At 37.1% G+C, this 14929-nt stretch overlaps 1 protein-coding gene across 8 annotated transcripts in view; it reads right to left on the bottom strand.

The window, feature by feature from the left end:
• PIK3C2A (phosphatidylinositol-4-phosphate 3-kinase catalytic subunit type 2 alpha) overlaps positions 1-14929 on the bottom strand; it is an 80820-nt gene that overhangs the window by 36706 nt on the left and 29185 nt on the right. For 6 of the 8 annotated variants that reach the window (XM_067296057.1, XM_067296058.1, XM_067296055.1 and 3 more), the window contains 3 exons: positions 7908-9082; positions 2017-2123; positions 785-942 (listed from right to left, as the gene is read on the bottom strand). In XM_067296057.1, coding sequence (XP_067152158.1) covers positions 785-942; positions 2017-2123; positions 7908-9017 — 1375 coding nt within the window. In that variant the 5' untranslated portion in view covers positions 9018-9082. The remainder of the gene's footprint in view (positions 1-784; positions 943-2016; positions 2124-7907; positions 9083-14929) is intronic. The other 2 variants (XM_013957896.2, XM_067296062.1) reach the window with 1 other exon arrangement.

The following is a 14929-nucleotide window of genomic DNA, read 5'->3' as shown; positions in this document are numbered from 1 at the left end:
ACTAGGGTGACATGGTCTGGAAAAGGGAACCAGCTCCAAAGTATTAACAGATTATAGCAGGGTAAAGGCTAAGGAGTAAGGCGGTTTTGAGGTACTTTACTACCATAGCAGTTATTTCATCACAAAGAACTGCCGAAAGCTAACAGCATCCGGAGCTACAGGCTGTGCAATCTTGACTGCTGAGAGAATACGAATTTGTGTACAAGAACACTGCAAACTAATACTCATGCTTACCCATAAACTGACCCGCTTATTTGTGGCATGGTGAGCCAATATTATTTTAGCGTTTGTGTTCACAAGCACATATTCAAGTGATGTTATAGCTAAAATAGCTTCAATTTTTATTCTCACTTCCTGACAGCTATTTGTCTGAATATTCCGACAGCCTGAAACAGCTTTATTTCAACACTCAGACAGGTGTTTGATAAATAAATAACAGTTAAGAATCCTAAAGGAAAAAAATTACCCTAAAACGGGACTAAGTCTTGAAAAGTGCTTTAACATTCCAAACTGTGGTTAGAACAGTGTTTCTGGTGTGCTTGGTTTCTCTTTTTAAACCTGTTTTACTTTACTTTTACAACCTCTAAACATTTCCTCATGGAGGCACTGACCCAGAATAAGGTTCTTCAGTTACGTTTTTCAGGTTCCTTGCAAGCAGCCCACACACCCATGACCCAGGGGTTAAAAAAACTGAAAGCCATTGGTCTAGACTGAGTATACAGTCTCAGCTCACCATTTTGCTAAATCTTAAAAGCAAGCTCCAACTTAAAAAGTAGAAACATACCATCACATGTAAAAGTTACTGGCTGCTGGAATCCTTTGATTTCTATAGAAACCTTGATACTGGCACTCTCTCCACTTATATTTCTTTGCAGCATGATTGGACTCAACACAAAACCTGGATTTGTTTGTTGATCACCATAAGGAAACTTGGTCCTCAATCTGTAAGTAAAAAAAGTTTATGAAATATTGCAATGGATAAAGGTATGATTAAAGGAAAAGAACATGGTAATAACCACAAGTCAGAACAGTAGAGAATGCCTTTTGCTCTTTGCCTAAACTGTATGCACAACATTTAATTTTTCTACTCTCAACAGAACATTGACAACAATAATTATATGAATAGCTGTTAGAGGGGAAAAAAGCTACCTTATAATTAAGCAGAAAACCATAGGATTTTCATATAGGTTAAAATATTCAATAGGCCAAAGCTTACAGGACATACTCGGCTTCTACAGGAGCTAAGCTCTAAAGCAGTTTCTAAAAAAAAGCCATTCCAGGGCATCTGCCTAAAACTGAGTTAAAACAAATGTGTTATTTATTTCATGTATAAAAGACCACAGAACTCTTTATATGTTTGAACTTTTGGAAGTCCAATCTGAACTTGAAACAACTAACTTCTGAATAGTACCATAAATTGTGAAAGTTAAGAAAGAAGGATAAATTAAGGGGAAGGCTTTTCCTCAGGACACAAGCATCAAAGCACATTCACCTACTAATGAATAGACAATACTTTTTGATAGCTGCTTTTTACATACTGCTGTTTAACATAGATAAAATAATTCTAAATTTCTGTCAACATTAGAGCAATATCATAGGAGATTAAGAACAGAACTCATCTATAATGATCGATCATTTATTTCCATTATCTTGATTCCTGACCATAGCAGGAATAAAAAAAAGTAATAAAGAGACTCTCTCTAGCACCTGAAAATATGAAAGGATCAAAAGAATGAAGAGGAGGCACAGTCATACAAAGAACTTACTACTGAATACCTTAACAATTTTGTTTTATTCTTGGAAAACAAGACAAGAACAGGAAAAACTGGGATAAGCTGTGGCAAAGGGAAAAGGATACATACTGAAGCCTGCCTATTCAGGCAAAAAAGCTTAGGACAGGCCCTGTCACCTTACTGAACACTTCTTATCGAATTTACTCTTCCCAACACAGGAACAACAAGTTATTTAGACATTTCATTACTTCTGAAAGCTCATTTGCATTCAGTAATTTCTTACTTCAGAATCGCTTGAGAAAAAGCTGACAGTTCTTGATTCTGCCCTTCAATTTCTTGGAGAAGCGTGTTTTCTGTCAGCAGGCCAGTGGTCCCATTGTCTTTCTGCAACTCAAAGATAAAACAGTATTTGAATAGTTACAAACATACTTCTAGAACCTGTGAAACCATGAGTAGTAGAGAGACTTTCAGAAGCCTGATGTTTATCATTAAAGTATTACTTTTATAAACGACGTATGTATCATTGCCAACTTGAAAAGGAAAGAATCACTGAAGCGAAGACTGCTTTCTAGAAGGCGATTAAGTTGCAAGCATAACAGTTTCAACTCTCAGAGCGCTATTACATTGGGCATTTGACTAGATTTTACTGAATGGAGGAAGACAACAGACAAGTGTTTTTTTCCTCAACTTCTGCCAAGAAAACTTCAATATGGAGTCACAGAGAGAACTACTACACATCAGTTCGGCCTATGACTACCTTTTGCTACAAAGCAGGGAAAGAAATTGTACACTGGAAGGAAGCAGCATTTAGAACATTAAGCTCAGAATTAGTCCTGTAGTATCAAATCTGTGCTATTTTAATCCCTTAAGCCACACACACTCCTCCCCAACTACTCCCCCAAATGTACGCTGCACTCTTCAGTGTATCCAATCTAACAACAGATACTGAAAGAGAATTACAGTTTAAAACAACAAAACCCATAACAAACAGGTTAAAAAAAGGGGGGGGGGGGAGAAAACCCACAAACAACAAAGCAGTAACAGTTTTCACCCCAGATCAGCTTCTGATCCAATTCACAATACAGCCATACAAATGCTAGTGTAAGCAAAAAGCAGAGAGCAGCTGGCACAACCAGCTGCATTGAGGTAGAACTAAACCTTCAGGAGCTCAACAGCCACAAGCAGCCTGAAGCACTCATGAAACTACAGCCAAATACTCTCTGGAATAAGTTGATCTTGAAGGGTCTGGTCATATCCAGCTTGGGGTCATTTTGCATTTAGACGATCAAGCCTTCAATGCACTAGTGTGGTAAGCTTCTGATCAGCTACATTTTACATCCACAGCTTTTACAAGGGTCACAGAAACCTTTAGCCCACCCAGAAGTCTAGAAGAGAGCAGACTGAACTATAGTTTTTCTGAAAATCATTGCAATTATTTATTCATCGTAAAAGTAGTGAATAATTACTTAACTAGTATACAGGTTATTTATTATTAGCTGACTAAATGAGCTGAGCATCTCATTTCATTAGAGCATATCAGAGAAGATGGTCAAATTAGACAATGGCACAGAAAAGAGGTCAAATCTGGAATACATGCAAAGCTAAGAACTGTCATGCCTTTTTTCTGTTAATACATTTTTTCACCTTAAATTAACATGTTTCAGCAGTATAGCATGAACTTGGAAGGAATCATATACCCAACCCATTTTTGTCATCTGAATTGCTTTAAACCTAGTTATTTCAGCCAAGCTGTTAGTTTTATGAACACTGATCCGTTCAAAAGGATAAATTCCATATAACTGGGGATTAGCTATACACCAGGAAGCAATGAGTGAAAGAAGCTGTAAAGCCAAAAAACCTGGAAGGAGATTCAGGAGTAGGTCCAGTACCCTAAGTTTAAAGGGTTCCTTCCATTCTGACATATCAGACAAGTTGTTTCGCATAAAAATACTTCTGGCCAAGTGTGAGAGGCCTGCTGACATGCCTGGGCTATTATTTCTAGTACACTCATTCCTTAAGCAAGTACACAAACCAAAGAACAATCACATACAAGGAAACAGGAAGTTAGCTTAACTCACCAAGTGAAAGGCAACCCCCCTCGATAAAGACTCAGCTGAGCGCATGGCAGCGCTCAACACAGAAAACAGACTAACTCCAAATCAAGAAGCTAGCTACCCAAGTGTTAAGTTTTCTCTGTTAAGAGTAAGAACTCTTCTGTAAGAAGCTAAGCAATACTACAAATAACTACCAAAGCACTTTACAGCTCTAACCACAGAACAGGAAAGCTACACAACGGGATTGCTTAAAGCAAAGTCGCACGGACGATGCAACGCTGCCACTTCTGTGCCACAATGTGACATTGTCAAATTATTTACGACAAAAGTTATGTGTTAGCCTGCTGACATTTCAGAAAAGTTTAAGGAAATAAAAGGCAGTTGTCCACAGGGAAGTTTAGCCAGGGCCAACAATCAGTTCTACTGTAATGAGTAAGAAGTTCTTTTGGTAGGATTAAAAAACAAAACAAAAAAGCTTATCTGGCTACCTGCATTTGACCTCAGGATCACATTTGGATAAGGAGAGAAATTAATGCTATTACAGATATGTATTGCTGGAAATTATGTCCTAATGGGAAATTAAGGACATTTCATATCTACTTGCTTATTTAGTTGAATTTGAACACTCCTGTTTGATCACTTTTTGGAAGATAACTTCAGGAAGACAAGCTTTGATAAACTAAGAAAACTAAAGTCACTGGACTGAGATGGTTACAGTCTTGAGCAACAAGTAGGATTTGAATTTCTTTAACTTCCAGATGGGCAAATCTAAGAGGTGCAAAAGCTATCAGTCAAACAGGAATAACTTGTAAGGCAGGACTTAAACTTCAGGCCAAACTAGATAAAGAGCTGTCTGAGAAAAAGGCCTTATATCGGCAGATCCTGCAAAAATAGAAGTGAAAAAAAAAGAAGTCTAGTTAAATTAGATCCCACGAGTATATAAAGCCAAAAGACTCTTCAGCTCTGTGAAGAGAAAAGGGAGAGAAAACAGCATCTAAAATAGGACAAAAATTATCATTTTGCCTCTGCTTTCAGAAAGGAACAATAAACACAAAAGTAGTTTAAAGGGAATAATGAATACATATATCCCTCATCAAATATAAGGCAAAACTCACAGCCTTCTATTGATTCAAGGGATTAAATATTGTATGACAGAATCAAAATATATGACTGGAAATTTGTAAGTGTAGTTCTTGGTTTATAAAGAGGCAGGGAGATAACGAGGTGACTCAGGGGAAAAAGCAATCCAGGCTAGTTAGGACAGACTACTTCAGAATACATCTTGTGGGACATACATACCTGGAGATAAATGGGGTAAAATACGAAAGAATTGCCAAAGGTAGAAGGTAAATAACACCTTTGTAAATACGTGATGGAAAACTACTTAAACTAGAAAACAAAGTAGTAGCACAGGATGGGCAATAGATAAAGCAAAAGCAACAGGTCGTGTTGAAAGGGCATACTGATCTGAAAGACTCTAGATCAATGTACGCGTTCTTTAATGACTCAGCACACGAAGCAGAAACAACTTGAAGACACTTTGCAATTTTATATCATCATCCAACTTATGACTCCAGTTTTAGTCTGTATGATTAAGCAGAAGCTAGTTAGCTACAGACTAGAGGAACACAGGTTGAAAGAAAGTCTAGGGCATGCAATCAAGGATCCACTGAAAGAATCTTTGCTATAAACTAAGAGCTTGTTTGAAACAATTGGTGGCTGAAAAAGATCCAATTAAATCAACTGACTACAGGATCAATACATGCTAACGTGATGCCAACATGAATAAAATAATTGCAATAGAAACGTATCAAGCAGAATGTTCCTACCATATGAGGGTTTATTATTGCCACTGCATAAAGCACATGGTACACTGCTCTCAATACAGATCTAAAATTCTCGTAAGTCACCTTCAAAAAGCATTCTACATGCAGAGAGTGTCTACTGAGGTGACAGCAAAGAGGAGCTCTCATAAGAGGAGACAGAGCTTGCAAAAAAAGGCTGACAAAGTCAGCATCTCTCCAGTGCGAACAGCAGGATGGAACAGCAGGTATTTAAGATAAAGTACCATTCCGGCAAGAAGAACATTTGCTAAGAACTGGTTATGAATATATTGCTGCTGAAAATCAGATGACTAATTCTGAAGACAGTCAGAGTCTGGAACTGGACAAGAAAAAGCCTGGTCTCTGGAACAGGAGAAAAAACTGTTAAGGCAGAGCTTGAGTATTTTATGAACTGGACAACGTGTGATCTACAAATAGCATGGGATTGGACCTAATGAACAGGAAGGACCCTTCCAAATACTGGATTCTTGAAAGAACCCTGGAATTCATAAGCGAACACATTTCATTCAGCAACAATCAGTCAAGCGTTACTTTCTGTGGACAACATCCCAGAAGCGTAATCTAGCTATTCCAGCTGATGGTTACCTTACAATAAACCAAACAACAGAGGAAGGCCAACATAATCATCACTGGCTAAATGACAAAGTGAAGCAGCAAACTGCCAAAGACCCCAAGTTTACCTGCATCTCTAACAAAAACAGGAGATAACTGAGCTTACATATCTTAGCTAACTGTGAGAAGAAAAACAAACAAAAAAACCCACCACACCCTTGAAGGTATACACAAGACTTTCATCACGTAGGTTTAAAAATTGGATCCCTTAAAAATAGAGGTAAAGGTTTACAGTTTTAGGGTTTTTTTGTCCTCCTTCTCCACTAGCCTTCTACTAGACTTCTGCCAGAATACTGACAACTAGCCCAGAACAACGGGAAATACTCCAAATTAACAGCCAGAAATTTCACCTCAATGGAAATTTAAACAGCCTGTTAAACTAAAGCCTAGTAAATATTCCTTTTTCCAGAAAAAAACTGGCCCCGGGGTGAGGCAAAGGATTAAGGAGCAATTTGGAAAACATCCTTGACTGTTAATAGTTGCTTTTTTAGCTTGTACCCAACCTGTTAAAAACACCTAGCAAAACAATACATAAGAACATTCAAAACTGCTGCAATCCCAAGTCTCTAAGGCAAATAAATCTTTCACTCTCTTCCCCCCACCATGGCTACAGCTTCTGCAAATGTGATTTTTCCCGCCGTGACTTCTCCTTCAGTCTGTATAGTCTCTCTACATAAAAACACACACAATCCAAAAGCATTCATTCACTTTCTAGTGAAGTGGCAAACTTAAATTTTAGAAAGTTACTTCTTGTTTTGTGATAGATTTATCACAAAAAGATTACTTTTTAAAAAAAAATAGGAAAAATTTAAGAATTTACAATCATTTACTGGACTCTTACTGGAAAAGCGTGTCATAAAAATTTTGAGACAAAAACGCCAAAAGAACCTTTAGTTATGAAAGTGATCCTGATCTCAGAGCAGAGACCACCCTTTTGCCCTTTCCCCTGCCTGAGGCAGGTAACGGCCATACAAAGATGATGGTCTTCCCTCTTCCAGGACAGAAGCACAGGGTTTCTGAACCAATAGCATCCATTAATACCACCTTCTGGGACAGTATACTCAAAAGTTTCAGTTACAACCTCTCCAGCATTTGCACAGAAGGAAAGATTTATACCTACACAAAGTACAGTGGTCCTGTGAAAGTCTGCAAGTGATAGCAGGAGAGAAGATGACAGTCTTGTCTATACTTTTTTAATTCTGCCTTTTTTTTTTTTTAAGCAGACAAGTTCAAATATGTTGTGAAAAACTCACTTTCCAAAATCTGAGGTAAAGGCTGCTTCAGATGTAACTCTTCTTCGATGTCTATCTCACCATCTTTTTATTTGGTAGCATCAAAAGACTTGCTCATGAATTTAAATATTTATCTATGTGATTTAAATACTTCCTTGCCCTAAAGACTTCTTTCCATTTCTTTTTTGTAGGGTGTTGAATAACAGCAATTTCCTCTATAAATTTAGAAAGATTACATAGGCACATTGTGTTCTTTGGTATTTACTTCAGCAGTAGTGTTCAGTTTTCTGAATATCATTAAAACTGCCATATTATCTGGATACTGCCCAAGCCAAGTAATATTCAGCAAACAAATCCAGATCTTAAATGGTTTTTAAATACTGTGACTAATCTTTACTGTCATACTGTTATTTAAAACACTGATTTACATACCTCTGTTGTTTGGCCCTGTAACTTTGCAAGCTGAGTTGTTCGAATGTTCAAGGACTGGCTCCTTGTAACTGTTGCTCCAGAAGATTTCCCATTAACTTTTCTTTCCAGATGACAAGTTACTAACAACTTTTCTTCTAACAGCACAGCGTCCCATGGATCTTCTGCAGTCATGCTAGAAGTCATCTCACCATCATCCTCTGCCTTATACAAAGTCTCCACACTATCCATTTTTGGTTTACTTAGGGGATCCAAATCCAGCCAGTCAAATTTACTAATGTCTCTGCAGCTTTCTGAGGCTGGTAGATTAGAAACTGCAGACTTAATAGCGGTCATCTCTAAGTCAGTGCTTGACTTCCCATTTTTCAGAAATTCTGAGGTGCTTGCAATTTTGTCGAATACTTTTGCCATTTCTGGTGTAATTACTGGAGGATATATGGGTAGGCTTCCTTGTGGATGGAAAGGTGTAGTAGCTGCCAATGGATATGAAATGAATTGCGACTGTCTCGGAAGACCAAGATAAATAGGTTCTCTAGAGTGATAGGAGGACATACTTGGATGGAATCCATTCTGAAATACACTAGTCTGTTTTGTATAAGAAGCTGAGGGATAAATAGGAGGTAAAGTGCAAGTCATAGGTGCTGGTATCCCAGGTGTCCACTGTCCTCTCCGACCAGTAGGCCCAAGATAAAATTGTGAAGAAACAGATGGGCTCAAAATGGGAGTTACTGGTAATGTAGGTACTCTACTAGATTCAAAACTATCATCCAGCAGCAGTTTCTCTAGTTCAGCATGAGTAAGTTTCTCTATGTCAATGGTACTTAGTTTATCTTCCATTCTCTTGGCATCAGACTCTGGAAACACCATGAGATCATGGTCCTGTTTGTTATGAGCCTGCGCTTTTTTTCTGGTGCTGTTTAAAGAATGAAGAGTTTGTTTATTACCAGCTACACCTCTTTCTTTCTGCATTTTAGCTAACGCCTCGGCTTCCATCTGCAATGCCTCCTCTTTGTCCACATCTTTTGACCTCGCAGTTGCCAAAGTAGGGGATGAACGCTGTTTAAATTCATTGCTACTGGATATCTGGGCCATACCGCAAGAGCAGCTGTCCATTTAAAGAACCGACACTTCCGTTGTACTGGTTGTCCACCCTTGCCTTCGTAATAGATTCAGCAGGTCTGAAAAGGAAACGAAGCATTAGAAACTTATAAAAAGACAAATCATATAAAGTGAACTACTAAGCCATACACCAACAAGTGACAGGGTTGCACATATGTCCTTCACAAACCTGGGACAGAAAACTTTAAAGAGACTGATTTTTTGACCAAACTTAAGAGAAACCTCACAATTAAATTAAACAGAACTTCTGCATTCTGCAAGACCCATTTATTTTTCTTACCAGTATTTATCAGTTAAGTAAAGTAAATACTTAGAGTTTAGTTTCCCTTTGCACAACTAAAGCTAAGATCTGGAAAAGCTGCATTCAGGTACCTAATTCATTTCATATTTGACTGATTCTGCACACTTATCCAGTTTTACTCCTTTAATCCTAGTCCTGAAGACTATACAAATACCTAGCATTGATAAAGCGTGCGATCTAGAAGACTTCCGATTTACTTCAATACATCACAAACTAAAAAACAAACATGTTTTTTGGAAAAAAAAAAAAGATCATTGTACTTTTGCCACTTTAACTACAGAAATAACATTTATAAAATGCTATTTCTTGTACATGCAAAATACATAAATAATTTAAGTAGAGCTGCTGATAAAGGAATTCCTTTAACAGAACCTTAAAGTAAGCGTCATTCACTATTATATAAGGGAAGAAACTTTGGAAGGTCACTTTTGGTTAAGGTCACCATAAATGAAATGACATCTTACATTTCTCCAATTCCAATCTCGTGCTCAGTATTATTAGACAACTTCCTTCATTCATCATAATACCTATATCTCTTTATTAAAATAGTCTTACAACAGATTATCACGAGCACTTCTGGGCTGTATGTTATTTTTCAACACTATTTCTACTTTATTCTACAGCTGTTAAACACAGCCAGGTTAGAGTTGATTCTGGGAGATAAAGAGTTTTCCAGCAACAGCTACTACACGTATCAAATAGCAAGATAAAATTCATGAATAATGAGTTTGTGCTAGGAGGGTTAGATAAACAGCAATCCTCACTAATACACAGTTTCACTGAACAGGACTTGCTCTTAGGTGTAAATCATCAGGGGTTTAAGTCACAAAACAATTTGCAATTGAAAAAGTTCTTTGAAGCAAACAATTTAGATGACTTAGATATTAGTCCTTCTATTCATACCCATTATAAGTTACTTTTGTAAAATCATACCGGAGCTGTACTTTAAATAAACTCATTGTACTTCTGTGGACTGGCCCCATAAACAGTAAGAGTCTTTACTCAGTGGTTCATATTGTGAGCGAAAGACATCTTTGTAAGAGAGGCTCTACATACTTTAACTAAGTCTGAAAACATAAATCCAACTCAAACCCTTTTGTAAAGCAAGATTAAACCAGCACTGATGTTTCAGGCACCATGACAAGACTAAAAGGATGAGGGTTGGGGTTTTCCTTTTTTGTTTGTTTCCTTTCTGCCAGAGATCTTCCTCCCTCTTTCTCATTTTAAATGAGACCTTCATTCCTTATTAATGAAAGGGGTAAAGTCAGACAATTTTTATAACATTATTTCTTACTATGTTTTAGAGATAACCTGTAGCAAGAGCAGAACAAAAGACATTTGTATTCGCAATGCCTACAAGATGGTTGTAGGCCAAGCAGAACAGTGCTCTCGCTGCAGAAATGAGGAATGTTTTGGTGCTAAACAGTGAAAGGAATACCTCAGACAGAACAAATGCCACAAGCAGCTCAAGAATACAATGCTTTCCTAACCTTATTTAGGCTAAGTCCCATAAAACAATCATCCAATTCAGCTGGATATCATTTCTTTTATTAAGAGATACTTGTAAGCCTTTCACATCAACTCCTTCTACAGACAGGTGCAAGTTAGGAAAAGTTCATTGTAGCTTAAAAAGAAACCCCTTGTATTTTACAAGAGAGAATTCCTAAACTCAGTGCTATGATCCAGTTCAAAAATTGCAAAAGTTATCAAAAGAATTAAATTTTGCTTAGGTGATGAATGCAGAAAGAAGTAATTTTTCTACAAAAACCTGAAACTTTAAATTTTAAATAGATTTAGAAATGTTAAGGACAATATACACAAGACATCACAAAACAACACAATGCTGAGGAAATATTTAATGTTTATGAAGCTTCTGCTTTCTTTTCTCTCTATCAGCTAGTTGCTGGTTAACAAAGACTGAAACCAGAAGTTAAAAAACCTCAAAAGCACACAACTAAATAGCCTTGGAGAACAAAATTTTAAGGAGGAGCTTTGGTGGTTATTAGAATTTATCCATCCCACCAGATAATGATTTTCAACACAGATGAAGTCTATCCTTTCCTTGCACTATATTAAGCTGCAGAGTTTGGCATTCATTAAAGCCACCACTATTGCCATTACAAAGAAGTCCTGTCCTATCCACTACCTGTTTGCACAAGTAGAGTGTTGAAATGGATCAGAACGACTTTTTTGCTGGGTTACTTTGTAAGACAGGTCAGCCCCCGGATTTGTTTTACAGTAAAGCTGCACAGACACCTGAGCCAGCCCAAGAAGTCTGCAACACTGGTGGGGAGAGATGGCGTGGCATTTGTTGTTGGTGGCACCACTGTCTAAAAACATGCCAGACTACAGCCTTCACCATGTATCCTTTGCACAGTGAGCACAAACTGTGGTCTGTAACAGGAGCGATACGTATGGAGCAGAGATACTTGCCTCACGTATCTTGACATGAACTCCAACATAAGGAGAGCCCAGCCATTAAATCCTGATAGTCACAAACTGGTCTGTGCTCTAGAGTTCTCTCAGTTTCAAGCCCTGACCACCAAACTGAACACGACTGGTAGATTTGAGAAATTAAAGCAATCAGAAACAATTTTTATATTTTCATAACTTGTCTGCATAAGCACATATATATTCTTTTATTTAGTTTTGTACCAGACAAGCTTACTCTAAAGTTAAAAAAAAAAAAAAAAAAAAAAAAAAAAACAAAGCAAGCAAGCATGTTTCCCATCTCACAGAGCTTAAATAAGAGCCAACTGTTACATCCAGACAGGGACTTGGTGAAATAGGTACAGGCTAATGGGTGAAAAACAGGAGTTAAAAGTATATTGTTATCAAGGCATGCAGAAATGCGTATGCTAACTTACAGGCTTTTATATTCCCCACTTTATTTTAGAAGACCAAAATAAAATAGTATCTTTAACCTACATATTTTTCTGTCATAAGTAAGATTTACTTCAAAGTGAATCTCCATTGCAAAACACAGTTCCTATACTCTGCTGATGGCAGGAGCAAAGGGCCAGCCTTCAGTTGCACATCAGCGACACACGATTACTTAATATTCACCTGTTAACAGAACAGTCACTCTAAATCTTCTCTTAAAGGTGTACTGAATATTTCGCAGCCAGTCTAAGCCTACTAGCCACCCATGATGTCCTAATGAGAAGCCTAATGTACTTTACACTAACTGCTCAGACTGCCTAAATATCTAAGTAGGCTTTAATCTCATTAACTGATGTCTGGTCAAAAATTGTTATGTCAAATTTTTAGATGCAAAAACACGCTATTCTTACCAATTCCTACTTGGCTTTTCTACAAAGTAGTAGCATGAAATAAGTGTAATTTTCACAGTTTTGCTGTTGCCTAAGGATTCTGAAGAGCAGTACAAATTTTTTTCTGAATTTTGTTCAGAAAAACAAAACTAGGTTTATACTTGCTGAGACTATTCTGAACTATCCGGGCAACAGCTTTGAAGAAGAATATCAAGTGCATTATGGTGCTGCTTGATAATTACAGCAGCAAGAGCAAGTGATTTCTCGGGTCGGGGGGAATCAAAGTTACATCGTCTTCAAAGTAACTATAATAGGAACCAAACTATAATGAGTTTGGCACCATGAAAAGTAGGAAAGCTTATTTTTCTGCCAAAATCAACAGCTTTGATCTTCATATTTGCCAAGCAATTTCCTACTCACAACAAGCTACTGTTTCACCAATTCATGACTTGAGATAAACATACATTTTTTTAGCACTTGGAAACATGGTGCACTGCTAGACACCTGCTGCAGTACATCCACTTGTAATGCCTAGAGGATCCCAGTCTCTCAATAATTGCTTATTTATTTTAGTTTTCCCCTGACAGTGCTGCATTTTTTTTCCAAAGCTCTGATTGCAAACTTGTAATGATATAAATCCAGTGACTTCTAAGAGCCGAAGTTGAAAGATATTATTATTAGTAGTAGTAATCTGAAAAGTTGAACTTGATTTTTATTTTTGCAAGGCAGGCACTCTGTCATCAAACACATATGCAGTTTGATCGCCGTATATAAGTTCTTTCCTCAGAGAGGACAGTTATAAAGCCAAATCAGCCTACAAATTTCTGTCAAATTCTATAATCAGGCTGCAGATTTCAAACAGTTTAAAAGCATCTGATAAAATTGCAAGTTTTAGCAAGACTTTATCCTGCATGCCAGTTTTTAAACAGTGAATTTATACGATATAACCGTCGGAAGAAATGCTTCCTAGATATGTCTTTCAAAAGTTAACTATACTGCATCAGTCAACACGCTCACATACAGAGTTTGGCTTCATTTTGAACTTTTAAATTTGTAGCCACCTAAATTCAAAGGCAGACAGCAGAATTTAAACTTTTGCAACATTTACAAAGAGAAGGGCACACTCCATTTGCAAGAACAGCATGGAACTCCTATCAAACACTCAGAACAATGTTTCAATTCAAATCCCAGAAACGGGCAAAAAACAGATATGTGGACCACTGCTGATCATACAGCAGGAATTCATGAGATGTTTGCAACAACTGGAAGTCATCAGAATTGTAGTCCTAAAAGTAATCCTGAAAGAATTGAGATAGTTCTCATCTCAGCTACTGCGCACACCACTGTGAGCAACAGTAAAATTACTTTTTCAGCTGTCAATCCCTCTACCCTCAAAAGCACAATCTCTCCAAATACTTAAAGAACTTGTCACTTGTCAAATGCTTCTTCCCTCTCCCCCTGCTTTTTTAAAGGCATAGAAACAACTGAAGGGATTATAACAGAAATTTGAAAGTGATAAAACATCTCCAAATCACTTACTTTCCCTAAATTTAAAATAAAACAGGCATTCATACTTTCTATAATGTCTATTATGTTTATGCTGTTCTGGCAGTAATTTGCTGATATTACCTTCTTCAAGATTTCTATAAAAGCAGGTCTAAAAAACTCAACCACCTGATTTAGCTACAGTCTTGACTAAACGTCCCTTGCAATGAAATCTAGTAACTTTAGACAATATTTTCTGTATGTATTCAGTTAGATGTAATAAGGCACAAATCTGCATACCTCTTTCCCTGGCTCCAATCTAGCAGAATCTTCCTAAACATGTCTTCAGTAGCAATTTTGAATACATATATCTATAGCATCTAAAATTAATTTACTCAGTTATGTACCTGTGTATTGCTTTGTAATTTTTTTGAGTAATGCTCATTACTCCTTATTTTAAAGGTGTAAAATGCTGTTGTTTGCTTTTTTTTTTCTTTTAAATAAGTAGCAACAGCAAAACTTTGTTAACATCAAGAACCAAGAAACAGCAAGATGTCTGTCAATCTCCTTCAGATCAAAGCCACTAAGTGGGGATGGAAATTCATTCCAAAGGAGAGTTTAGGTTACAGAGGCTTACATAAAAGCAGAAAGTATTTACACAGGTACTCCTCTAGCAAATATATAAAATCTAACCATGAAGCAATTTTTACTCAGGAGGAATTTATAGATTTTTGGTAAGAAACATCAGAAAAATCAATACAGAATATTACACGTCTACCAGGACAAAGGCTCCCAAAAATCTAAATTAGTTTCCTATCTTAACGAACAAGGGATGTCTTTATTAGTGA

The sequence above is a fragment of the Apteryx mantelli genome, chromosome 4, assembly GCF_036417845.1.
Source record: "Apteryx mantelli isolate bAptMan1 chromosome 4, bAptMan1.hap1, whole genome shotgun sequence".
NCBI lineage: Eukaryota > Metazoa > Chordata > Aves > Apterygiformes > Apterygidae > Apteryx > Apteryx mantelli.
Note: the sequence above shows the minus strand (reverse complement) of the source record. Positions and strands in the feature narration are given on the sequence as shown.